The sequence below is a fragment of the Hyposmocoma kahamanoa genome, unplaced genomic scaffold (assembly GCF_003589595.1).
Source record: "Hyposmocoma kahamanoa isolate Upper Pololo Valley unplaced genomic scaffold, ASM358959v1 95, whole genome shotgun sequence".
Taxonomy (NCBI): Eukaryota; Metazoa; Arthropoda; class Insecta; order Lepidoptera; family Cosmopterigidae; genus Hyposmocoma; species Hyposmocoma kahamanoa.
Window position 1 is genome coordinate 11,714,499 of NW_020654972.1, and position 27,520 is coordinate 11,742,018.

The window sequence follows — 27,520 nt, forward strand, 5'->3', positions numbered from 1 at the left end:
CGGCGGGCGCCAGCTCGGCGGCCAGCGCCCGCAGCGCCGCCTGCAGCGCGTCGTCGGCGCACAGCCGGCGCCCGCGCAGCGCCTCCTCGGCGCGGCGCGCGCGCTGCAGCCCCGCGCAGATGTTGCCGAAGGCGAGCGTGGCCGCCCGCACCTCGCCGGCGCCGTCCACCCGGAACAGGAACCCCGCGTTCACGACGGCCACCGCGTTCTGCGCGCGCGCCATCACCTGCGAGCGGTTGGGAGTCCGGACGCCCTTCGTGTGATGACATCGTTTGTCCGTCGCGTCCGGCTCGTAAAGGAACGATTATCACGTGAACGTTTTAATGGTTCCGAAATCGGTGACATTGAAATATTATATTATCTAATGTAGCCGAGTGCAAAACGACATTGCCCATTATATAGGCAACTATGAAGAGAGCGTTTCGTGTCCTCGTCCTAATCGTGGCGTCCGTCGAGTGTTACAAATTGAGAATACTCAACATTACCGAATGCCGCGTTCCCGACCCGCCGATGATGAAAAACGTTCGAGAACAATGGTCCGGGACTATCGAACCGTACACCGAGCGGGACAAGATGTTGGTCAGAGGCAACGTAACGGTGTTGCGCGACGTCCGCTTCTACGCGCGTTTCAAAGTGGCCGAGCGGCAGAAACGATACAACAACATTATCACTTTCAAAGGGATCACTTGTCGCAACGTAATTGCAAAAATGTTGATGCAGTTCACGAATATAATGTACGACCCGAACGAGTGTAAAATTCTGAAGGGCAACTACGTGTTCAAGGTAAACAAACTGATATTCTCCATTTTCATTTCACCAGTATCGACATTAAGACCTTACTTAACTGTCTCTTTATACTTGTCACTCGAGTGCAGATCAACCGGTCACTCACTGCTTAAACATCATTTGGGCATTGTCAAAGCAATCAAGAACATGGTCCTCGTTTCCTTGAATTAGTACCATTCAAGATGCCGATTAGGTCGATCCGAGTGACATCTCAACCGACAGCAATTCATATCGAGCTGTTTATTCATACGGGCCGTAGAGGTCAAGTGTTTCTTTTAAGTATGTATATACATACATACATATAAAATGCTAATGTCGAATAAACGAATTTTTTTATGCGGAATTTGAAAGTAGTACTTTATTTGGTAAAAGGCAAACACAGCTATGTATGTATAGCCAACTATACAGCCAGCTTCACGCATGTAGCTGAGTGTGCTGTTGCCTTTAGGATAAGTCTTAGTACTACATCAACCTAAAAATGTGGCCAACTCTTGGGCACATGTCTAGCCAGCCTTCTAGGGCAGTCCTCCAGATGAACGGACATGTCTAGGAAATTTTTATTCTTTTTTGACGAGATAAAAAGCAAAAGCAAATATTACTTTTAGCCGGAAGTAGTTATGCACTATTAGATGCATCTATTTAATATTTTTCGTATATGAAATGTTATTTTTGGATAGAATCTGGACGTCGGCAGGATCGAGCAGTTGGTGACGTACGTCCCCACGCAGAAACTCGGCTACAAGATGTGGACATTCGCGCTTTACCACGACGAAGGCTCTTATATTTGCTTCGATATAAGTGTACTTTATGAGAGTTGAATAAATTGTTTGCCGACACGCAGTCCTCGACTCAACAGTACTAAATTAAAATGACTGTCTTTAAATCACCTTTCCACACACTACACTGCGACAGCACAATGGCACTTTAAAGACGTCTAAAATTACACCACATTCTAATATTTTTAGTATTATCTCCACAATAGGAGCCCGAAATGGTTAAACCAGCAATTTCAGTTTTTTCCAAAAAGTTTACTTGGACGGAAATTTCACTTTAATGGGAATTTTAATTTGGTGGAAATTTCACATTGGTGGAATTTTCTCTTGTCATGATTACGAGGTAATAGCTAAAAAAAGAAACAAGATTATACATATTTACAAATGGAATGTAGGGGTAATAAAGAAAGAATAACAGAAATATGAGTGGTGAAGTATGCGGAGTTAGGTGAGCGGTGTAGGGAGTGAGTGTGAGTGAAAATGAATAGTTGACTCAGAATTGGAGGCGTCTGTCCTCGAGCTACAACTCGAAGGCAGAGGTGCAGGACCAGAGGATGCGGACCAACACGGCGAAAAGGCGGCTCCGAGACTCGAACAGTAACTGGGAGACGCTGTTAAGGACGAAGCAGGTTCAACACTAAGCAAGAGACATGGCGTTCCTGGCCGGTAAAGGAACAAAGATCGACATTCGTAGGCTGGCATTTGGTGTCCTACTGAAGGTAGTGGTGGTCTGATACGGCGGCTGGTACTCACTCGAATAGACCCTTCAGGAGATTTGTATCGCGTGTTCAGGTCGAACAGCAGGGATCCGTGGCCTTTAGGAGTAAGGAAGACGTTGTGAGACTTCAAAACGGGACCTTTATAACTTTTAAAGCTTCTGTCTCAAAAATTTATGTCGATTACGAAATTGGTTGGCTTTTGGTGGAATTTCATAATCAGCTGTTTTCAAATCCTAGTATAATTCATAATTCATTTATTTATTGAAATCATGTCGTTGACATGTACATTTTCTAAAATTGAGTACCTAGACATGAACCCTGGTAGGATACCGCGACTTAATAAACAAAAAGCTAGTATGAAATCCAATAAACATAATCAAACTAAAAGTAAACGTTGAAATGAAATGAAATTGAATTAATTAGCTTAAAATTATTATATTGATGATTAATTACATTTTACATATTTTTAGTTAATTTATTATCAACTAAAAATATGAATTATTATTATAAATATATCAAACCATTTCATTTGATAGAAGCCTTTTAATAATAAAAAATCTTTAATAACATGTTTCAATTTTTCTATATTGTTTTCGGTCTTTATATGTTCTGGTATTTTATTATAAGTTTTTACCGCCTTTACAATTTATGTATTTAATTTATATATAGTATGTAATTAATGTATTCTTAGAGCAAATCTGCTATCAATAATATTTTAAGAATTGCATTTTTATCTTAAGTTTCACCAACCTCAGATATATCTCAAATACCACTATAATTTTTATTTCTATACAACATTAAAAATAGCCTGATGTAGTATGTAAGAATAGACCACCGCTGGGCAAAGGCGTTTCCCTGATCCCTCCATGCCCCGATCCTGAGCTATTTCTATATTTGAGTTTCATTAGTTTAGGCTACCAAATGACTTCTTAATCAATAGCCTCCTGAAGACAGCTGCTGACGGGAATGAGTGCCCAATTATGCGGCACTTAATACATAATACTCAATCCCTGGTAAAATATAAGTACTAATATAGTTTTAAGTCTGTGCCTACTAACATTTGATTGGATCTCAGTTGTCTCAATAAATAAAATTTTATTATTATTAATATTAAAGAGTAGTATCTGGATATAGTCAAACACAGCGACGCATCAAATTTGTATGCTCGTTCGAAGCCGGATCGAAATTTTCAGTTTTACCACTTGGGCCCATCAGCATATTAATATTATCGTCTTTGGGGTAGCTCGAGCGACATAATGCGACATGCGTTTATTAATCACATTTCGCTCTTTTAGGCATAAGACAACACACATCGGAAACTCCAGTGCACAACTGGATGTCATATCTCTTTACAAGTAGGTTATTATTATAGGTATTCTCCATCGGTTATCCTGTAAACTTATAAGTTATGCGGAGAATTAACAGCACGCTTTCAAATAGTTATTGGCCACTAATGCTATGTGATAAGATTTGCAAAAGACCATTACGACCGCTCATAGTACTCCGGGCAGACGGAGGGAGGTTATTGATGCCGATGGCCAGACTGACACTCACTTAGGAAGCTACATTTGCATGTATCAGCTGAGAGACAGTTAAAGCTTGTTGCAGCGCTTTGACTCTTCCAGTAGGTTGGTAGGACATTGGCTTTTGTGCCGTCAGCCGTCCATTTTAAAAGAATTTATAATGAATTTCATAAAATTTTATTATAACATATATAGAAAGAAACTCACATAAATATGTTTTTAATTATGTGGTTTTAGCCATTCCACAAAAAATTGGCCAAATCCGCTTATAATTTTGCATGAAATAGCGATTGTCCATCGTGATAAAAAAGCGCTTTAAAAAGCCATTACCTGTTGCACTACTTATTAAAATTATTGCATTAATATATTTGCTGAAATGGAGCTCACACATTTCGTATTCATAGTTTTATTTCTCGAAATCGATGCGTACAATTTAACGCTCCTGAGCTTCAAGCCTTGCGAGAACCCTGAGCCCCCAATGGCAGAGAACTATGCTGACCATTATATGGCAACAATTGACACTTTTCAAGTAGGGCACCGACTTTTACTAAGAGGGAACATTACCATCCTGCAAGACATTAGTTTTCAACTTCGCTTCAAGTCAGGCGTTGAGAAGAAATCAAGCGTAATATTCAATATAAAGTTTGAAGGAATCAGCTGCAACAACATCGTGACTCGAGTGATATTAAATTCAGTAAATGTGAAGTACGACCCAAAGACCTGCACACTGTTGAAAGGCAACTACAATTTTGACAATTTCGACCCTCTGACGGTCGGGAGAGTGATTAATTTCGTGCCGGCACGGGAGCTCGGCGTCAACGTGTGGTACTTCGGAATGTATTCCAAATTAGGCACGTACCTTTGCTACGACATAAAAGTGTTGATAGCCAAGCACTGATAATAAAAATATTGAAAAGAAATGTCTTTCATTTTTAACCGACTTATTATGTTCTTTTTTTATATGTATGTTACGAGATAACTCCGGTATTTGTGAACCGATTTTCATGATTCTTTTTTTGTTGGAAAGGGGGTATTTCCATAGTGGTCCCATTTCATTTTGAAGAAAATCATCCACCTCGAAGGGTGGCTGTTCACGCATGAAGATTAATTTTTATAAATAGCGCCTAACTTTAATTTAGGAGCAATTACTTTAATGGTTGATTTTGCTATTTCTCCAATTCAAGGCGTTTTTCTCTCGATATACTTTGAGTAGTGAGAACCGATTATTATTATCTCCAGTGTCAAGTCCTGTATAGTGGCGAACTAGGGGATATTTCAATAAAACTTAGCAAATAAACGTAATTCCCCGGGCTTTTGAGATCGGTTTTTTTAGTACTTTGTACTGAGATTATTTATATAAAATTACATGTAGAATCTTTGAAAAAAATACAATTCAAATTTCATAGATAAGTCAATTTCTCTTGAAATCGTTAATTGATTAAATAAATACTACTATTGCATTCTTAATGCAGATTGCCCTCAGAAGATTGGGTAAGAAACTAGGGTTTATAGGAAATGAAATATTTTTTCTTTCATTTTTTATTTCAGGTCCCAAAGTCGGTTGACTGGTTGTTGGTTGTAAAGGGCCCGATTGTTTGTTTGAAAAAACAAATGTACGCGATTTAGTTCCGATCAAATAGTTTCATTTCCTATGTGTAACAATCGCGAAAACCTAGGGACTCGAACTCCAGGGGCTTCTCTTCGTGTTTTTTATTGTTTAGATTTTTTTCTCTTTAAATATACAGTACATTGTGTAGTTCATTATAATAGTGAACACAACATAAATTACCAACGTTCGATTAAAAAATATGAATAATAACTACATAAAAAAAAACAGAATTACTGAATCTGAGTTTTCAGAACGCATGAAGTGCTTTGTACACATTATTCATTGCTGAGGCAAAAGACCCCAAAATATATCAAATTAATATAACAAAAAAATTGAGTGAGGGAGAGAGAGAGAGAGAGATTTTTATCGTTACGTAAAACGTTTTTATAACTTTAAATTGCCCAACTTGCAAATTGCCCAAGCGCCTGCAATTGACGCCGTAAACACCGCCCATTGCTTAAACACGCATAAACATAGTACGCAAGTACATGTATGATGTTTACCAGCTTAATCACGAGTGAAAAACAAAAATCAAATGCGATTTTAAATAGATTTTGATGATTCTCATGAAATCGATCTGACAAACGTGTATCATAAGGCAATTACCCATAGGCATGCTTGTACACTGATGATTCCGTCGTCATATCGTTAGTTACGCCTCAGCGCGTCCGGAGAGCTACATGTCCACCATTGGCGGAGTGACTGGAGTGCACTTGACGAAAATGTACGTGCAATTAATTCTATTTACAACCGTATTGATGTGTGCGAAAAACGCACTGTGCATATCTCACAAAACAGAACTGAAAAGCATAACCGTATGCGACAATCCAGATCCACCATACCGCATCCCGAACCCGGTCGACTTTTCGATAGAAACGTATAAGAAATATCGAAAAACGTTAATAAAAGGCACCGTTAACGTTACAGAAAACGTAGACAATTTTATAAAATACACTTCGCAAACATTCGAAGATGGGAAGGTGAAAGTTTTATTGAAATTGGATAAGGTGTCGTGCAAACACGTTTTAACCAAGATAATTTACGCGGCAGCGCATTTAAACTACGACATGGACTCTTGTAAGGTGCTAAAAGGTAATTATTCCTTCGACACCATCGACGTGAACAAGCTGGACCAAGCGAACCGGTTCGCGCCGCGGCTGGTGGGCGACAACGAGTGGCGCGTCGTGTTCTACGGCAGCAAAGGGGCCTACCTGTGCCTCTCCTTGGTGGTGGAGATGAAGGTGTAACTTCAGCTACGTCTGGTGCAATGTCTCCATAGGTGTGTTTTAAAAGCATTAAACTGTTGATTCCGAACCGATGGACTTTCTTTTGAATTAATCACAACAACTTATTATACGTCCCACTGATGGGCACGGTCTCCTCAGAGAATAAGGTTCAAGTTATATATAGTCCGACACGCTAGCTCAATGCTGGTTTTTTTAGTGGGGTAGGCCCGCCAGTCTGGAGGGAGAGTCCCCACATAACCCCTGAGTCTCCCTGGGCTCAGGGGTATCCATAAAGATTTCCCACCCGTCAAAAAAAAAAAAAAAACCTCAATGCTAGTTTCCGACTTTTTACGTTTTCCAAAGATGAACTTTCTCCGATACGCAGATTTGATCACGATGATTTCCTTCATCATTACCGAAACTTAGAACGTACGTAATTAAAGCCACAGGTACATGCGTTGTAATAGTAGAGCTCCCTAGTTCATCCAAGGAAGTACTGCTACCTTGCCTATTTCTGCCGCCAAGCATTATTGCTTCCGATTTTGAAAGGTAACACATGGGATTTGTCAACTTACGTCTCAGGGTGACGGGCGCAGTGGCAGTGCCCCTCCGATCTTTGAGATTTAAAGCTCTGAGGGACACTGCAACCGTTATGGACAGGCGTGTCGCTTACTGCCAGGCGCATGGCTTGTTTGGCCCATCGCTTAGTGCCATTAAAAAAAGGTGCACTCGCCTTGAAACCGAAAGCAAAGAACCATCGGATCGGATGCCTAACGTGAGCGGCCGGGGTAAGACGTAGTGTTTGCTAACTGTAAAACGCTTTATCTCACACAGTTCCTTCTTAAAGGACATTGTGTGCTAGAAAAAGCGATCGATCGCAACAATAGAAAGTAAATTGACCTTATAAGTGCGCACAAGGTTGTCGGCGCCGAGGGGCGGCAGCTCCACCTTGCTGATCAGCTTGCCGGTCAAGTCCTCCAGCAGGAAGTCGGCCGGCGACAGCTCCTTTTTTTCTAGCAAGCTGTTCACTGGAACAATATCATGAGTCAGCTTCTTAAAATACCATTTTCTGAAAACGTAAACGATGTATCTAATATACATTATGAATAATCTCAGTACAGAGTACTAAAAAAACCGACCTCAAAAGTACATGGAATTACGTCTATTTGCTAAGTTTCATTGAAATATCCCCTAGTTCGCCACTATACAGGACTTGATACTGGAGATAATAAAAATAGGTTCTCACTACGACACTACTCAAAGTATATCGAGAGAAAAACGCCTTGAATTGGAGAAATAGCAAAATCAACTAAATAATTGCTAAAAGTAATTGCTCCTAAATTAAAGTTAGGCGCTATTTATAAAAATGAATCTTCATGCGTGAACAGCCACCCTTAGAGGTGGATGATTTACTTCAAAATGAAATGGGACCACTATGGAAGTACCCCCTTTCCAACAAAAAATAATCATGAAAATCGGTTAACAAATACCGGAGTTATCGCGTAACATACATACAAAAAAAAAACATACAGTCGAATTAAGAACCTCCTCCTTTTTTGAAGTCGGTTAAAAATTAAATCGTATATGAATGTCACATAAATATAGCAAAATTTTGGAGATAAATTATTAAAATCATGAAAATCGGTTAACAAATACCGGAGTTATCGCGTAACATACATACAAAAAAAAAGAAAAAAAAAGAACATACAGTCGAATTGAGAACCTCCTCCTTTTTTGGAGTCGGTTAAAAAGAAGACGACTTCGAAAATTCGTGGAATAATATCTATTTACCAAGTTTTATTAAAATCGGTTACCGGAAAGTGCGCGAAACCGGATTCGTCCCCTAGTTGGCCACCCTTAGAGGTGGAATATTTTCTTCAAATTCAAATGGGACCAATACTGAGGTACCACCCTCTTTCCAACAAAAGGAGACTCATCAAAATCGTGTTACAAATGCCAGAGTAATCCCGTAACATACACAAAAAATACAATCGAATTGAGAACTTCCTTTTCTGAACTTGGTTAAAAATAATGCAAATCTAAAATTTAAACTCACTTTTTAACCGACTTCAAAAAAGGAGTTTCTCAATTCGACGGGTATCTTTTTTTTGTATGTATGTTACGTGATTAGTCTAATTTGTGAGCGGGTTTTGACGATTCTTTGTTTTTGTTGGAAAGTGAGGACCTCAGTAGTGGTCCCATTCAAATTTGAAGAAAATATTCCCTCTCTAAGGGTGGCAAACTAGAAGGTGAATGACTGTTGAAGTCGGTTTTTTTAGTACGCTGTACTGAGATTATCCTATATTTAATAGTGGATAGTGAAATTTGCAAGTAAACGTCTGTTTAAATTAATTTTAATTTGAAACAGTAAAACCTACGTATACATAGTTATATGTGCTTGTGCGTGCGTGTGTGTCTCGCGTCATAAATAAAAGTGCACGGGCTTTACCTACGGTGATGGTGGCCTGCACGGTATCCAGGAGCAGAAACACGTCTGAGGGGAACTCGGGGTGCTTGTTCTTCATTGCCAGATTGCCGCCGATGGTGCCGATCTGGTTACATCATACTCTTTCGTTACTTTGTGTCCTTTTTGGCGCCATGACATCATTATGATATGCAACTTTCAATATTACGATTGTTAGAAATACGATGTTTAGATAAGATACGCTGTTCTTGGCATTTATAATATACACAAAAACAACATTAAGTGATTACTCTTTGAAGAAAAACAAAAGTAAATTGAATGTCAATTTTCCTGTACCAATTCCACGTACGTATTTATAAAATTGTCACCACGAAGAGACAAGAATATACAGAATACCTAATCTCGATCGACGTACTAACATTTACTAAAGTGCCATACTTTGTAATGCAATACTTAGTAATAATTATAATGAGCCAAGCAATCACATAATTACCTGGTCTCATACCCGGGAATTCCCCGTATTATGAGCATCTGGGGAATACCAGTCCAGGCAATCCAGAACACCCAGAGCAGAACCTATTTAAAAAATTTGCTTCCTTAAATTGAGTGTCCCGGGAATCGGACCCTGGACCTACATCATCATCTAGCGCTCACAGTGCTAACCGGTGCTGGTAAGCATCGAAGTTGATGTATATGAAAAAATACTTAGTACTGCATCTCCTTCGGTGAAAATGCAACTGGCAGGTACGCTTTGTTCAAATAATATGTAGTCTTTTTTTATTAATTTGGGATAGAAATCGATTTCTATTATGATAGAAATGCCCGTAGTAAGATTTATATGGTTGACAAAATCCTGCGCAACTTACATTTCTGACCGACACGTGCGCGACGAGGTCGAGGTGCTGGTGGAACTCCTCTAAGTAGCGGAAGTCGCTGTCTGTCTGCCACTTCTTGCACTGATCCATCATCTGTCGTTGATACGTACGTTTTAGGAACGAGCAATTTCGCGTAAATAATTTACTCCGAAAGACAAACAGTCAAACTTGAAAACCTTTCTGAAGTTCAATCCCGAACTTTAGAACGGTGCACTGAGAAGAGGTATTCGAATGGCCAACTATAGACAGTCTCTTCCTGACGGTTACGTCTCCGGGAACCATGTGAAGGAAGCACATGGAAACTGTCCGAAATCTTCTTGAACCGGTCCTTCCGGGAAGGCCGCTCCCTCCACTAAGCGTGGACTTTCAAGTAGAGCAGCAGTAGCATGCCCGATGGCATGGAATGATGATGTTGATGATGAATGATGAGATGGAAAAGTACGGAAGGAGCGAGTACGCGAAGGCCTCGTGCACCCACCTCGGTGAGCGAGGCCGCCGCGCCGAGGCAGAGGTTGGCGTCGCGCCGGCACTCGCGCAGCTCCTCCACCGAGGCGATGTCCACCTGCACGCGCGCCGCACCTGTCCAGAACACGCCTGTCGCCACCGCGTTACTAACGGGCTCCAGCTACTTCCACGCTACTATTACTAGCAATATGGGCTGCGATGGTTTCCTTCGAAAGCTGCAGGTTATGTGTTGAGTTATAGCTGCGGCAATACAATGTCTTCCTTTGCAATATTTACGTATAAATATGTCTTAAATCTTTCAAATTAATGTATTTCTTCTTTTTATTTTTAAGTGTATCGTTGTGTTCTATACATTATGCACAGGGTCAAGAGAGCGTCAAGCTTGACACATAAAGCGTTTCCTAACCGGGTTAATGCGATTCCATGTCGGTAAAAGTGGTCACTCCTCAAGATTTAATTTCAACTCTATACCGCCCGAGATAGAACGGTCCAAAGTGAGAAGCTCTATGTCCTCTTTGCTGTACCTACGTAATCTTTGGTTATGTAGGTATTATATCTTATATAGATAGATGTGTAAATAACTACATACTTATATATATAACTAGATGTGTTTGCCTGTTGTAACAAAGACGTTTGAGGCAACACTTGTCTTTGCGATTATTCAAAATAAATGAATATTCTCAGTTTTGACGTATTTTGAATAAAACTAGTCGCCGTGTCTGCTATAAATATGAATATGGCTCATTGATTGAACAGAGTAACACGAGCTTCAGCACAAAAGATGTGATATAGAAGTTGAACCAAAAATACGCTGCCTGAATAATTTGCCCAATGTTTAGTCAGGATATCCCATACGAAATTTTATAACAATTTTTTTTTTATATGTACCATCTCAACATGTTATGTTTCAATTGAAGATTTGTATCTATGATTACTACTGTTTTGTAATTAGTCATTTAGATTTGCACTTTGTTTATCCTGTATTGATTCACTCACACTTTTATATCGTAATAAAAAAATATTATAATATTGCAGATATCATCTAGGACAAAAATATACAATAGATGCCCCAAATACAACATTTGTTTATTTATAGAAACCAAATCAGGACAATGGCATTGATATCTAAGAACTACTTTATCTGATACACGATGTGATATCGATAAAAAATTTACCTTTGAGTTCTTCGTCATCGAAGGTGACTAATTTTATGTAGTATTTAACAAGTCGAGCCCACCTGTCTTGCATCAGTTACCTTACGGCAGTTAACCGCTTGCAACTGTAGCGTCTTGAACCCTATTCAATCTACATTTGCGAACACTCCAATTATTTACCATGATTACCGTAGGGATTATCGGCATTGTCCTTGTAGCTTTGTACCTGTACGGCACTAAAAACTTCAATTATTGGACAAAGCGCGGAGTGAAACATGATAAACCAGTGCCCTTCTTCGGCACGGACATGAAGAGACTGCTATTGCAACGCAGTGTCGTACAAATGGCGACTGACGTCTACCGAAAATACCCGAACGAAAGATTCGTGGGTTACTACCGTGGCAGCATACCGGAACTTGTAATTCGCGACCCTGATCTTATTAAGCAAGTAATAATCAACGACTTCGCCTACTTCTACAAGCGAGGCCTCTCACCGCAGCACAATGTCATCGAGCCCTTGTTGAGGAACCTGTTCTTCGCCGACGGCGATATGTGGAGGTTGCTCAGACAACGCATGACACCGATGTTCAGCAGTGGCAAATTGCGGGCGATGTTTCCATTGGTATGTGCACGTGCTGAACGACTGCAGACGTCCCTAACAGCGGCCACTAACGACGGTGCAAAAACTCTGGACGCCCGTGACATTATGGCGCGTTACACTACAGACTTCATCGGCTCGGTCGGCTTCGGCCTTGACCCGGATTCTCTTAACGACGAGGACTCAGCGTTCCGCAAACTGGGAGCAAGAATATTCGACGTAACTCTTCCCCGCGCTATCATTTCAATTTGCAAGGCAATCCTCCCCAATTTATTCAAGCATTTCAAGTTCCTCGGGCAGAAACTTGAAGATGACATTTTGGGTTTGGTGAATCAGATCATGCACCAGCGAGAATACAAACCGTCTGGTCGCAATGACTTTATAGACCTGTTGCTGGAACTAAGGGAGAAGGAGCACATCGCCGTGGAATCGCTGGAGCACGTAGGGCCAGATGGCAATCCTGGTTTGGTGCACCTTGATCTTGACGACAAACTCCTAGCTGCGCAAGCGTTCATTTTCTTCGCTGCCGGTTTTGAGACTTCGTCATCAGCTACAAGTTTCACTTTGCACCAATTGGCATACCATCCTGAGGTGCAGAAACGCGTGCAGGCTGATATTGATCGCGTACTTGCCATGCACAAGGGACAAATTTGTTATGATGCCATCAAGGAAATGAAGTACTTGGAATGGAGCTTTTTGGAGGCGATGCGAATGTTTCCATCAGCAGGTTACCTCAGTCGGCAGGTGGCGCGGCGTTACACGCTACCCGGAACTGACGTCACACTCGACGAAGGAGTCAAGATTATGATCCCGTTGCAGGCGTTGCAGAACGACCCCCAACACTTCGACAACCCCACAGAGTTCCGCCCAGAACGTTTCTCGCCAGAAGAAGTAGCTCAAAGACACAAGTTTGTCTATCTACCTTTTGGAGATGGGCCACGATCTTGTATAGGTAAAATCAAAACACTAAATCCTTGCATACAAAACCTTATTCCAACAACCAGGACACCAAAGGTGCAATAAATTTGTGATCAAAATCCGACTAAAAATATTGTTACAGCTTAAAGTTGTATTGTATTCAGCAATTGTTACGTATAAATAGACATTTGTAACATGTGCTCTCCGTTTTATTCACAGGTGGTCGTTTAGGTATGATGCAGTCGCTAGCCGGTCTAGCAGCCGTACTTGCCCGGTTTACTGTGACTCCAGCCGAAGAGACGCAACGCGAGCTGGTCCCGGATCCCAAGTCTATCATAGTCCAGAATGTGATGGGTGGAGTTCCGCTTAGATTCCAGAGAAGACAGGTGCATAAGGAATTTGAACGTTGCTCTGGAAGAGCTTATGGACAGTAGACAGATCTGATCCCGTCATAGACTCTGTGAGTCTTTTGACAAATTAAAGTTACTAGAAGATGTGAGATCAACGTCTCGAAGAGAAAAAACCCTCTATTAAAACTCAGTATCTTTATATAGGTTAAATTAATTTATTATCTAGAATTATACTAATTTATAAGTTATTAAATAATAAATTTTGTTTCATAATATAGGGTTATATTACCACGTGATTCACTTTTTCACGGGATTATTTTCAAATAACTTCGAGATCCACTGGTGCGTCTCTCTCGAGCATAGTGGGAATAAAAATACAATAGAGTAGTAATGGCATCTCACACCTAAATTGGCTATTTTTTAATTTAAATGACCACACTCTACCATGGAAATAGTATACATACATATTACCAGTGGTCGGAAAAAGGTATTCCACATATTATATAGATACATGTATAGATATAGCTACGAGGAGCGACATAGAGTTGTTAAAACCATCAAATATTAATTAACTAGGTACTTTTTTCGAATTCCGGATTTAATGATGAAAGAAACTCCTCTCTTTATTCTATTTGTGAAGATAAATAGCCGTACAAGGATAAGGCCGTAAAAAAATGGCACTTTTTCGTCTTGTGTTCAGCAGTTTTTTTTATAATAGTATTAAAATAAACATTTTCTAAATTTTTATTAAATTGATATTCAATATAGATATATTTTTTGTGAAATTACTCCACTAGTTTGTTATATTTATTAATACAAAGATCAAACACTCAGAAAAAACTCCTTCGACCCGGCCGGATTCGAACCGACGTCTTCTAGCTTACCGTGCCAAACGCTATACCAACTAAGCCACGGAACGAACCAGCGAACCTCACGAATTTTTATATGTGCTTGCGTCGTGTCGTTGTATTTGGTTTTTCAACGACTTTTTAGTCGTAGCGCCATCTATGAGAAATCTATGAAAGATTTTCTTAAGTTCCAGTAGCAAATGTCGCCGTTTCGTTAATGTGATCGTCTAATAATAATAACATCGTCACATGTAGATTCTATTAAATATTTCATGTCAGTAGGTAGGTATATAGTGTCAATTTTATTATAACAAATGATTATTTAATTTAGTTTTTGTACATTACTGTATATAAAAAGTCATTTATTTATAAAACGCATTTTTCAGAAGGTATTTTTTAAAGAGGTTTTCAAATTTATTCGTATTCTTTTCATTTTTTATATGGTTCGGTACAGCATTATATATTTGAATTGTCATAGAGCGGGGCGCGGACCGGTACAGGCTTAGAGTTGTAAACGGTAGTTTTAGTTGGTTTAGACCACGATTGTTTCGTTTTATGGTTTTAAAAGGAGAATACAGTTCAAAGTCTTTGCGTACGAATTTTCAACATTCCAAAAAATAAATTGAAGTTAACGTTAGAATTCGATGTTTTGGGAAGTGCGGTTTACATGATTCTGTTTGGTCGAGATTAACTAGTACTCTAATGCACTTCTTTTGAAGTATTTGTAATTCATCCATATTTGCACAGTTTCCTCAAAGTACTATGCCTTACGCAAGTCTAGAGTGAACGTAGGCGTAATACGCTGTTAGAGCCATTTTAAAATTTGTTTATTTCTTTAAGTTGAAAAGGGCATATACAAATGATGATACGTTTTTGGGAAGTTTCTTTACATGAGCTTTCCAGCTGAGGTTGCTGTTCAATTGGATTCCAAGAAGTGTGGCTGTTTCCAATTTTAAGTGCACAATTATTGTACTCGTAGTGTAGCTGTAAAGGGACTTTTTGGTGTGGCCTGAACTGTATTGAAGTGGTTTTCTTTAAGTTTAATCTTAAATTATGATCATTTAGCCAATTTATAATTTTACAGGTATATTATATAATTCGTTCGTTGTTTCACAAGGGAAAAAAATGGATATATCGTCAGCAAATAAAGTGCAATGATTGTCAACTATTTTAGGGAGATCGTTAATGTTGAGTGAGTGTGTGCGTACACCAGGAAGAGGATACACCCCAAGACGCTACCTTGTGGAAGAGAGTTTGTCATACGTATTCCCTCTGAGCGCACATTCCGTATCAACCCAGTCTCAAAATTTGTGTTTTGAACCTCCACGTATTGTTCACGGTTTGTGAGATAAGATTTGAACCATTTGTATGCTATGCCTTAAATCCCGGTATTGTAGTTTGTTTAAAAGAATTCTATAATCAACTCTATCATAAGCCTTACTCATATCTAGTAATAATCCTAACGCATATTTCCTGGCGTTAAGTGTATCTAGTATATTACGAACATATTTATATACTGCGTAAGTTGTAGAGAGCTTTTTTCGAAAACCACTTTGATTGTTGTCAAAAACATAATAAAATTTTTGATGACGTTGGAAGTAGTGCAATGGGTCGGTAATTATTTGTATCTGTTAATTCGCCCGTTTTATGAACGGGTTTAATGATGGATATTTTTAGGCAATCGGGAAAAATCCCTTCTTTAAAGCTCTGATTAAGGTCTTTGTTAAGGACCATTGCGAAATAGTGTTGTTTGCTGATGACACATCCTTGATTTTTAAAACAGACAGACATGACAATAACTATGACCGTATTAATGATACCCTCTCTAAGGTAGTTTATTGGTTTAATGCTAACAATTTATTGCTTAATGCCAAGAAGACAAAATGTGTTAAATTTGAATTACCTAACGTAAAATCGACTAGTCCAACCATAGAAATAAACGGAGAAAAGTTAGACCTTGTTAATAAAGCAGTCTTCTTGGGAGTGACCTTAGATAGTAAACTTCAGTGGTTTCCACATATATCGTGCCTGGCCAGCAGATTAAGCTCCGCTGCATACGCAGTCCGCAGAATACGTGAGCTTACCGATGTTAGTACTGCTAGACTAGTTTACTTTAGTTACTTCCATAGTATAATGTCCTACGGGATTCTCATGTGGGGTAAAGCGGCGGATATTCAAACCATATTTGTATTGCAAAAACGAGCGATTCGTTCTGTGTACCGTCTAGGCTCTCGGGTATCTCTCAGAGAAAAGTTTAAGGAGACTGGTATCATGACTGTGGCATCACAGTACATTTACTCAAATATTTTATATGCCCGTAAAAATATACATAATTTCAATAAGAAAGAAGATATCCATAATATTAACCTTAGAGCTAAGTCCAAACTCATGGTACCACGATTTCGTTTAACCAAGGTAAACAACTCTTTTATGGGGAACTGTATACGTTTTTACAATAACATTCCGGAGCATATATTAAGTTTATCATTTCCTAAGTTTAGAAACTACATTAAAAATATTTTGATCGAAAAATCATATTACAAAATTGAAGACTACGTGTTAGATAAAGATGTATGGAAAGACGACATGGCTCCAGAATCCACACAAATTTGATTCAAAGCGTATTCCATAGCATTTAAGTTTATTTGAAAAGAGCAATCCCTAGAGTTTCTTGCTCGTTCTTCTCAGGGAGGTCAGCGTAGTGAACGAGCAGTAGCTTAAATGTGACGTTTTCAAGTGTAAATTTATTTTACCTATGGAATAAATAATCTTTGACTTTGACTTTGACTTTGACTTTGATTTATAAGTTCCGTGTAGATATACTCGTAGTTAGAATGTCAATGCACTTTTAATTAAAATGGGTGGGATTTCATCGATGCCGCAACTACATTTGTTTATCAAATTTTTGATGATAGAACAAACTTCTCGTCCCTCTACCGGTGGCAAATAGAGGGAATTTACGACCGGGTCCAAAGCTTTTTTAGTTGATTGGCGATTTTGATAGGACTCAGGTGAGATTTGTTTGGGGTTGAGGTCAGAGGGTTGAGATTTTAATATCGAGTCTCGATTTCACTGATCGTGTGAACCAGGATGGCCTGGTTCATGAAGTTAGACATGTTTCATTCTAATATAATAGTAATGAACCTTAACGCTTCATCTTGTTAAAGTTTCAGTATTCCTAGTGACGTACGAGAAAGATAAAATGTCAATTGATCGATTCGAGTGCAATCGGCTTCCGTACTTTGGACTTAGAAAACAGTAGGTACTGGCGGTATTTATAGTAGATATCTTATCTCGTATATTACAACATCAAAATAAATAATCAAATAAGTAATACACGCGAGTTCAGACTTTAACATACTTTGATATATGAATGAGAGAGATAAGAAGATCCGCTTGTAATTGATTTTTTTCCACGGGTTGATTGCGAAATCTGTTTTCGGTATCAGTATAATCGATCTGTTGTGACTTTTTTTGATGCCGACTCCTCTGTATACGGCCGGAATTTTAGACGATGGGTTCCTGGACTAATAAAGAATCTCTATTCTTTGCTTAATGCTTAATGCTCTTCTTTTACAATATTTTTAAGATTACTTTTTAAGAGTTGTTATATTTTCACTGAATTGCGCTATACTTTTTTTAAATATTACAAAGGAAGAAGTGTTAGTTCGTTTTCATCAGACTTGCTTCTAAATAGTAGTACTATGACGTGCAGAAAATCTAGGCGGTATTTTTATGATACGACCCTGGGGCGGTCATAGTATATTTTTAAATTTACTATGCTCCCACCGCTGTCCTGCTAGGGGCGCAGACAAACTGCTTCTTCTGGTTGGGCCAGATTCGCGCTGCGACTGCGACCCAGGCTGCAGTCGACTTTTTTATTTTATTAATTAAATCTAATAGAGACACATTGTGTACTTAAGTTTTCGCGACGATTGCTACACATCGGAAATTAAACTATTTGGGTACTATACTATACTATGGCATAGCTAAATTGAAATGTTTTGTTTTATTCATAAGTTCAAATACAAAGAAGGAAAAGACTTAAAGATAAAAATTAAAATATTTATATTTATCTATAATATTATATCGTCTAATTAGTGGCCTTCTAATATTACTTCTAATATTTACTAATTCTAATTATTTACTTCTAATATTTGGCCGTCTAATATTATATCGTCTAATTAGTGGCCTTATACCGTTATACCTGTGGTGCCACTACAATGGACTATAAATCGTCTTATGTAACGGTTTCTGAATCTGGTATTCAGAAATTATAATTATTCTGAATATGGCGCCATCCATATAGAGACCGGGACTGAGGGAGTACATTTAGCTAAACTAAAGAAAACGCAGACATTCCCTTCTACAAACCCCGAGACTTCTCGGAACGGGAGTAGCTCGTTCTCCGTCCGACATCAGTCCGAAACAATTACAGTCAAATAAGTAATACCCGACCCAATGTCAAGCATGAAGCTTCATTCGCAATACTGGTGTATTACTTACATGACTGTCATAATTTCGGACGAATGTAGTGGTAGTAGAAGGGGGCCTTTTTTTTTTTTTTTTTTTTTTTGACAGGGGGAAAGCTATTACTACATTGTATTTGAATATGGGTATTATTTATTGAAATATGAGTACATTGGCGACAAATTATTGTTTAAAATAATGTATTTAAATACTTTAGCCATTTAAAAGATAAACATGAGACGACCTATACTTCGGGAAGTGCAGAAAGTAAACAGTAAAAATGAAATTTTGTGCACATTAATGACGAAATGGGTATGTAAATGTTAATACGTTCATACTTTAGGTAAATTAACTAAACTTTAGGTAATTAATAAACGCGCAGGAGTTGTTCAAGCGCTGGAGTGGACGAGTGCGACTTACCCTTGCCCGTGTTGCCTGCGACGAGCATGCAGTCGCTCGTGCCTTCGCGCGCCAGGATCTGCACAGCAGAATCGTTTCGATTACATACAAGACATTCGCGAAACCCACGCGATTTGCGGCCTTGGGTCTGCTCCGGCTTTAGGATAGCGGCAAATTACCGCTGGGCACGTCCTAGCCCTCGGCGCAGATATAGCAGCGGGGCGGCGAATCTAACCGTGAAGACATCCTTGACGGTGTAGGCCTTGTACCAGCGGTGCCTGTCCCCCCGCAGCGCCACGACGCCGGCGGCCGCGGCGGCCGCGGCGCCCGCGCCGATGACGCACCAGTCGCCGGGCGCGCAGCCGCGGGACAGGTCCTCCACGTCGGGGAGGCCCGGGGCGCGGGCGGCGCGGGCGGCCAGGCCGGGGTCGGCGTCGCCGGCGAAGGACTTGAAGGCGTCGAGGATGGGCCGGTAGCCGGTGCAGCGGCACACGTGGCCGCCGAACGAGCGCTCCACCTCCGCGGCGCTCAGCTTGCGGCCCGCGCGCTCGTACAAGCTGCGGACACGGCTCCTCGTTGCCGGCTCCGTCCTCGCCACGGGCGTGCGAAGGGCGGTTGCCGTTTTTGCCAAATATGTAGCGTGCGTTGAAGAAATGTTACCTCTCGGAACGAGTAAGGGGAGATGAGAATAGAAATCTCGCTGCCTATTTACACCGAAACTTGCCACTAATGCTTGTGCACGACTCGCGTTGATTGTGAGTAGTGAAGATTTAATACTATTCAGTTCATCTAGCGACAAACGGCAGAAGTAACGTGTCCCGCCATTGACTTACAATTATATGGACGTCGGGTCCGCGCTAAAAAGTGTCCGCACTTGTAAGGCGCTAAAATCGTATACAGAGCGCGACACTCCGCTTTAGTCTTCATTTGTTCTACGGACAGCGCGATACTGCGATGACATAACAATTTAAATTTCGAATAGGTTGACTTGGGACATTTTTTTCGTGGTTTTTGTATTAGACCCGTCGTCCATTTATTTGTAGTCAATGTGTCCCGCACATTATTATTATTAAATATGTTTACGGAAGAAGAATCAGATGAAACCATCGTTTTTTAAATCGCAAATCGTGCGTACCCCACAATCTCACGGTTCATTCATTATGAATATAATCATTGCGAGATCGCGCGAGAAATCGTGTTTCCAGTGCAGAATATAATACTCTATGCGGGCAGCAATACGGTTCAATATTACATCCACAAATATTTCAATTCTCGCCCAGCCCATCCTCGGCAATCCAGAATGTTTCCACCGAAGATAGACTAGGAAAGAATTGAAATTTTGTTATTCCAATTTCAACCCTCGTCTCGCCTCGTCGGTGGAAAACCACCTTGAAACCACTACCGCTTCTTCATACGAGTCATAAATACTTTTTGTAAATCCGATCGTTTATTCTTTTAAACTTTAAGCACTTCGTAAAATACCAACTGCCGACTCTTTTCGTAATAATTCAACAAAGTTAGTACCGCATAAAGACCATCAAGTCAAGAATAAAATTGTTTAAACTATTTGTTTTCAATAAACATCAGTATACATTGATGGCACGTGCGTTACCAAGACGGCTCACTCTTTTGTCCTATTGTAAGTACTCTAAAAATGATGCGATAAGACGAATCGGTGCAAATAATATTTCACCAACTTATACAAACTAGACACGAGCCGAAGAACAGCGGCCTTGCCGTGAATTCTTATTACGATTCAGGTTAGGACCTAAAATGAACCGTTGTGAGATAGCGCTACATGAAGTGTACCTATATCCCGCTTTTTTGTCGCTACGAACCTATACTGAACTGTAATAACAGGTCATGGTAAGGCCCCAGGACGCGTGTCTTCCGGGGAATTCGTCTCGAGAATACCCGGAGGCAACGTATAGTATTTAGTTGCGTTATTAATTCATTATATAGAATTCGCTATATACAATTCCGTTACAAAAATTAGCACATCCACAAATGCATGCGCGCGTAACTGCTCGCGTTTGGCGATAACAATACCGACCAATTGATTGAATGCACCGTTTAGACTTTGTTTAGTTTGGGTGTCCGTCATGACCAATGTTCGGAAAAAGATGTTCCACATTTACAGATACATGTATAGAAATATCTACAAGGAGCGACATCAAGGAGTTATTAAGACCACCAAATATTAATTAATTACTTTTTCGAATTCCGGATTTCCGGAAATGGTTTTACTGCATTGTAGGACAAAACTACTGACCTAAAAAGTCGTAAGTAATTCTAATGATGCCATGTAAAATTGTTGTTGCTGTTCCGTCAATATGCGGGGCGCGGTGCAGTATCTAAAGCTAGGGAGGGGCGGAGAGTGACCGTTTTCGTTACTCTTTTATTCTCTGCTTTGGTAAAAGACTGACTTTCTATGTGGAACATCTTTTTCCGCCCATTGGTCTTGACCTAGCTATGAAACAACCCACCTGTACATGCCCATGACCCAGCCGGGCGAACAGTAGCCGCATTGCGTGCCGTTGAAGGCGGCCAGCCGCGCCTGCAACGGGTGGTAGCCGACGCGTCTGTTGCCCAGACCCTCGATGGTTGTGATCTCCCACTGGTGGCACGATAGGACGTGCACTAAGCACTGAAACGGTAATTAAATACTAATTATTATAGAGTCTGTGTGTGCGCGTTTGCGCGTGTGTGAAAAAAGTTACGTGTATAGGTACCGAGTTAACAGAAAAGATTTCTTTCTCCTTGGAAACTGGGTGAGTGTGGGCGACGGCCACGACGCAGGCGCCACAGCCGCCCTCGTGGCACATGGCCTTCGTGCCGAACAGGTGCAGGTGATCGCGCAGGAACTCGTTCAGCGTCGTCTCCGGGCTCACCTCGCTACCCGCTGGCAATATTGCATACACACACATAAGTATAACACAATCACCTGAACGAAACAGAGTGCCGCGAGCATACTTTAACAATCAACTAATCAAAACACACATTCAGTAACATGGCTGACCGATAACTTGTATCCAAGGTCGTGATTTGATCATTTCCTCCGAAATTAAGTAGGTACTTTCAAAATTCGATGCGCTCATAAGATTTAGGAATACTATGACCGTAGGAAAAATAATGGATGAGTAATGAAAAACAGTAATTGTGCAAGGTATCTCTGAGCACCAGCACGGTTTCCTGAGGGGTCGATCTTACGGTCTCCAATTTGGCCTATCTTACGGATTTTGTACTGTGTGGTATAGAGGGGGGTGGCACAGACTTCGAGATGTTATTTGATCGAGTAAATCACGATATTCTTTTGAAAAAGTTCAGTGTGCTAGGTAGACATGGCAATTTGCTCAGATGGATAGTCTTGTCTTTCCAACCGGCCTCAAGCGTTAGTTTTGGGAGGATACAGGTCTGACTATTGATGTATCGTCTGGAATTCCGCAAGGAGATCCTTGCGGAACGGCATCTCGGTCCGCTATTCTACAATGCGTACATATTTGGCATACGTATACAAATGTATATCGCATTCGAGGCACTTACTATGCGCCGATGACAGAAAGATATACATAAAAACTTCATCTGTTATGGATTGTGCACTTTCGCAACAAGATTTAAACAATCTCTACACAGAAAAAAAGGATTTCTACTAATAAGAAAGAGCAATTTCTCAAAATATTTGCTAATTCTGAAAAAATATTTATTAAAAGTAATAAAATATTGTCACTACAAAAATACTGCTTATCTTTTTCTAATACAATTTTACTCTTAACTTTATTCTAACTTTGAGACAAATACGTTCACTTCAAGATTTTATTTCATTTTTAATCAATTAATTGGACATTACTTATATCAAGAAATTTTTACCTCTTACATCAAATTTAAATAATCTTAAATGAATTCAAAATTTCTTGGGTGTATTTTAAGAAAATATATTCATAAACAAAAAAAGAAGTAGTTTTCTATTCAGATTAATATTCTGAATTCTAGAGTATATTCTTAAAGCAACATTTCGTTGCGTTTTCATAGTCAATCTTGTCGTGACCTTAGAATGTCGTGACATGTCGCCGAAGGCGCACGCGGTAACGATTACTTTTACTTGTGCTTGTAATCATAAAAATCATAAACAGTCATTTATCCAAAGAAACAATACGTAGTATCTCTAGTTTGTTAGGGTGTTCTTTATAGTCATAATTCAAGAAATTTGGTTACAGCATGAAATCAAACTATATACACTTGTAACAAGCATAACATGCAATTAGTTCCATCACGCCACTGCTAGATGGCATTAGATGTACTCTGAAACGCGCTATCGTTTTGTTAACTTCAATAGTATAAAGTCATCTCATATATTTAGAATTGTTAGTACTTTCTGCCGCTGTAGCATTTATACGGCACTGGATGGTCCTCAAGTATTTGAGAGGATTCCATATTTCCATCCTATTTCTGCTACTTTAAGGTTTGGCACTGTTGGGTCCATAACCCTGTAAATTTATCCTTTTTGATATTAGAAAACATAAATCTTCAGTCAAAGTAACTCTCAATTTTTCATTCTTTTTTTTTTCAAATCAAAATCGGACATTTCTAGTAACAAATAAATATTTTGTTGAATCTAGAGTGGCTTTGTGACTTGAAGTAAATTAATTTGCTCTTGGATTAAATATTTTTGTCTTGTAACGAAAATACACTTTTGAGACGTTTTTTTACTATTATCAAGTAATTATTCTCTAGCGTCTATAGGGAGAGAATCGTTTTGTTGGATTTAATGAATTTGTCTTCATAAAAAGAATTTTGTCTTTTTCTAAGTAATCTGTTTTTACCGTGTATAAGTATTACATTGAAAACAACATTATCATCAATATTAGTAAGTGTCAACCTATTAGTTTCACCATAGAAGCAAATTACTTATTTTTCCTTATAATTTTAATGGAGTCTTGATTGACAGAGATAACGAAGTCCGAGACCTAGGTGTCCTGCTTGATTCTAAGATGTCCAAGTCCGGGCATCATTCGCATCCACATGGATGCGATTACTAGCAGGGCGAACCGTAATTTAGGGTTTACGATGCGCACATGTCACTCAGGAACTTGACTAGTTACAATGTAGTATATTTCGCTTACGTGAGATGTATATTGGAATATGCCTGTCCGATTTGGTCGTCACCATCCTATGCTGTACACGTAAAACGCATTAAGCGTATTCAGTGAAAAATGTTAACGTACTTAAATTATACATTCTCTAGTACTACTGGGTAATACGTCGAAAACTGCAGACATTATGGACTGCTGACTCTGGAAGAAAGGCGTATGGTGATGGACATGGGTCTTCTTTTTGACATGCTACGAGGGCGGCTCGATTGCCCTGAACTCCTATCAAAGATCTCACTGTCCACACCGAAGCGCAGGACCAGGCATACATCACTATTTTCTGTTCCTATTCATTCTACAAATAATAGTAATAATAATATTAACGCATACACTCAACATAGCCCCGCACGCAGGTGCCATGGACACACATATAGACAACCACAAATTACACCCAAACTTACGAGAGAAACAAATGTAGGCCATACAAATATTTCTCTCGGCCCGGGAATCGAACCTGTCACCTCTGCGTTGTAGTCAGGCATGGTAACCGTTCGGCCACGGAGGCAGTAAATTAATTAATTAATTATGGCATTAATAGTGTCGTAACGCGAACCATGCGTGCTTTTAATCAAAAATGTTATGGGCTGGATCCGTTTGTAGGATCTAAGCACACTTTTAAAAGGAAATTGGAAACAATCTTATTCGAAAATATTTCAAATTAACTGAAATTTATATTTGAATACAGTGGGGTGTACCACTTACAGAATTAGATAGCCAGATAGATAGATAGATAAACACTCTATTCACTGATATAACACAAATACAGATTAAGCATAAAAGAAAAAGCAAAACATGATTGTCATAGCAGTGAAACGGCGCTGCCTATTATATTATATGCCAGTTTCCTAAGGCGCTGATTTTTATTCAGGCCCAACAAGAGGGATTAAGTTGTTTGAAAGCAAAAATATAAAGACTATGCGTAAAGTTATGCATTGACAATAATAATATACATTATAAAGAGTAAATAGTTCATCTAAAATAACCTGTTTGACATGTAAGTGCATGAGCCAATGTGAATCAGGTGGAGTGCCTGTCAAGTATAAAAAAAAAAAAAAAGAATATAATTACAGGAGTAAGTTGTGACTGTAAAGAGGTTTTAATGCTGTATAATGTATTTAGTATATAACATAATTATATACATAATGTGAATAGATCAAAGCAACAACAAATTTCGATTCTAGACAGAGTACGTAAAAGAATAAAAAAACACTACACAGATTTTTGAATTGAGAGGTATTGCCGGTTTAGTGCTTTGAATATGGGTTTGGATGTCTCGTTGCATATACATAGGTGGAGGAATATTATTCCAGCATTTGAGGCCGAGTATTTGAAACTACCTCGAAAATCTGCAGTTCTATATTGTGGTACCATAGCAACACAAGATCGGACAGATCGCTCTCTGTAGCGTACATTAACACTAGATGATCACATGCCCATGTCAACAGGACTCAGATCTGACACCAGGCAAGCACCATTGGATTTCGACAATTTTACTTGTTGCGTGCGATTAGTAAGGTAACTCCCGAACCATTCCAAAGCCGATGAGTCGCAACCGCAGTATTTTAATTTTGAAATAAGTAAAGGAATATTAATGGACTCGAAGGCTGTGGAAACGTCCAAAAGTACTAGAGTTGTTCCTTTGCCAGAATCCTGAGCACTGAGAACTTCGTCTATGACGTCTTGCAAGGTTGTATTTGTACTGCGCCCCTTCTGAAACCGGACTGTATCATAGGCAGGATATTGTTTGCCTCTAAGAATTGGTTTATTTTTCTTGTTCCGTGTCTTTTTATTTAATAACTTTTTTTTAATGCACGCTTTTTTGTAGGTCAGGATTGCACAACTTCACATCGCTTTACCTTTTTTCTATGCCTATAATAATAATAATAATTATAATAAGAATAATAATAATAATAATACTTTATTTTGGACCAACAACAATTATCCATAGTTTGTTAGTAAAGAACTTAGGAGTAAGGTTAGAATGCTAAAATTAAAATAAAATAAGATAATATTAAAATAAAAATTATACAATTAAAATTCAAAAAATATACAACCACGAATAAATTATTGTAGATATTTTTGTGTTTGTTTTTTTTTTCTTTTTGAGGTGTTACCTTACTTACCTTAGTTTTACCATAAGTTAGATATTTGAAAACGAAAATGTGGACAACTGTTATTGGCGCTAACTAGCTTTACCCAAAAACATTCAATGTAAATCGTTATTAATAGCTGTTGTTGTTCCGATTAAAATAAAAATAAAAAGTAAAAACCAGAATACCAATGTAATTAGTAAGAAACTCGAAATCTGGTACACATCTACACATAATAACGCATACACACTCAACATAGCCCCGCACTAGGGAAACCCTGTCTTGCGGGTGCCATGGACACAAACATAGACAACCACAGATTACAGATGGTAATCGTTCGGTCACGAAGGCAGTCATACTTACTACTCATACTGAGTCATGCTTACTACGCAGACATACTTCTACAAACACGCAGGCAGACAGACAGGCACGCACGCACGCACGGATGCACCTGTATGCCTTAAGAACTCACAACTGATGTTGCAGTCATACTGTGTCATTACGGAAACCATATGAAAAGGGCCTTATAATGAAGTATAAACTAGAATTCTTGCGAATATCAGCATCCGCATCCGCGGGTAATCAGCATAAATTATAATATCCGTAACAGCATTCCTCGATGCTGATATTCATTGCGGAAGTTCGAGTCGTGGCATGACCTAAAAGGCACGCTGGGATTATTTACAAACCGTCCAGAAACAGACTGTAAGCCGAAAAAGCAGCTCAGCTGTTTTTTAATATACAACTTTGGTAAAATTTTAATTTTTTTCATACGGATTGATTCTTATGTTAATAAATGTCACAATATCACTGAGATAATATTTTATTACAATACCAAAGAAAATGGAAAGCTTTTTCCTGTAGATAAATTCAGTAACCTATTAAGTATTTTTTTTAAATACACATAATCAGCATCTGCCTCAGCATCAGCTGATGTTAAGGTCAAAAATCAGCATCTACTGATGTGTAAAATACCTGCATCAGAATGACCCTGGTATAAACGTTCATACCTTTTCATCTACATAACATTAATCAACACTGAAAAAGCATAAAAATCACTGACCAACACATCAAAAAATAATATTTGTTAAAATTTCTTTTTTAACACCCTTGCTCGTAAAGCTGATGTAATTCCACCGGTTTTA

General features: G+C 39.2%; 2 protein-coding genes across 2 annotated transcripts in view; one reads left to right on the plus strand and one right to left on the minus strand.

Moving 5' to 3' along the window:
- LOC113238363 (indole-3-acetaldehyde oxidase-like) overlaps positions 1 to 27,520 on the minus strand; it is a 45,618-nt gene that overhangs the window by 10,982 nt on the left and 7,116 nt on the right. The window contains exons 3-11 of the mRNA XM_026475204.1: positions 21,871 to 22,040; positions 21,625 to 21,785; positions 19,374 to 19,695; positions 19,160 to 19,217; positions 10,415 to 10,530; positions 9,928 to 10,029; positions 9,086 to 9,188; positions 7,537 to 7,664; positions 5 to 226 (exon numbers count right to left, since the gene is read on the minus strand). Coding sequence (XP_026330989.1) covers positions 5 to 226; positions 7,537 to 7,664; positions 9,086 to 9,188; positions 9,928 to 10,029; positions 10,415 to 10,530; positions 19,160 to 19,217; positions 19,374 to 19,695; positions 21,625 to 21,785; positions 21,871 to 22,040 — 1,382 coding nt within the window. The remainder of the gene's footprint in view (positions 1 to 4; positions 227 to 7,536; positions 7,665 to 9,085; positions 9,189 to 9,927; positions 10,030 to 10,414; positions 10,531 to 19,159; positions 19,218 to 19,373; positions 19,696 to 21,624; positions 21,786 to 21,870; positions 22,041 to 27,520) is intronic.
- LOC113238190 (cytochrome P450 6B7-like) lies at positions 11,516 to 13,767 on the plus strand. Its single transcript, XM_026474959.1, has 2 exons — positions 11,516 to 13,105; positions 13,291 to 13,767. The coding sequence occupies exons 1-2, from the start codon at positions 11,737 to 11,739 to the stop codon at positions 13,503 to 13,505; spliced, it is 1,584 nt and encodes a 527-aa protein (XP_026330744.1). The 5' UTR covers positions 11,516 to 11,736; the 3' UTR covers positions 13,506 to 13,767.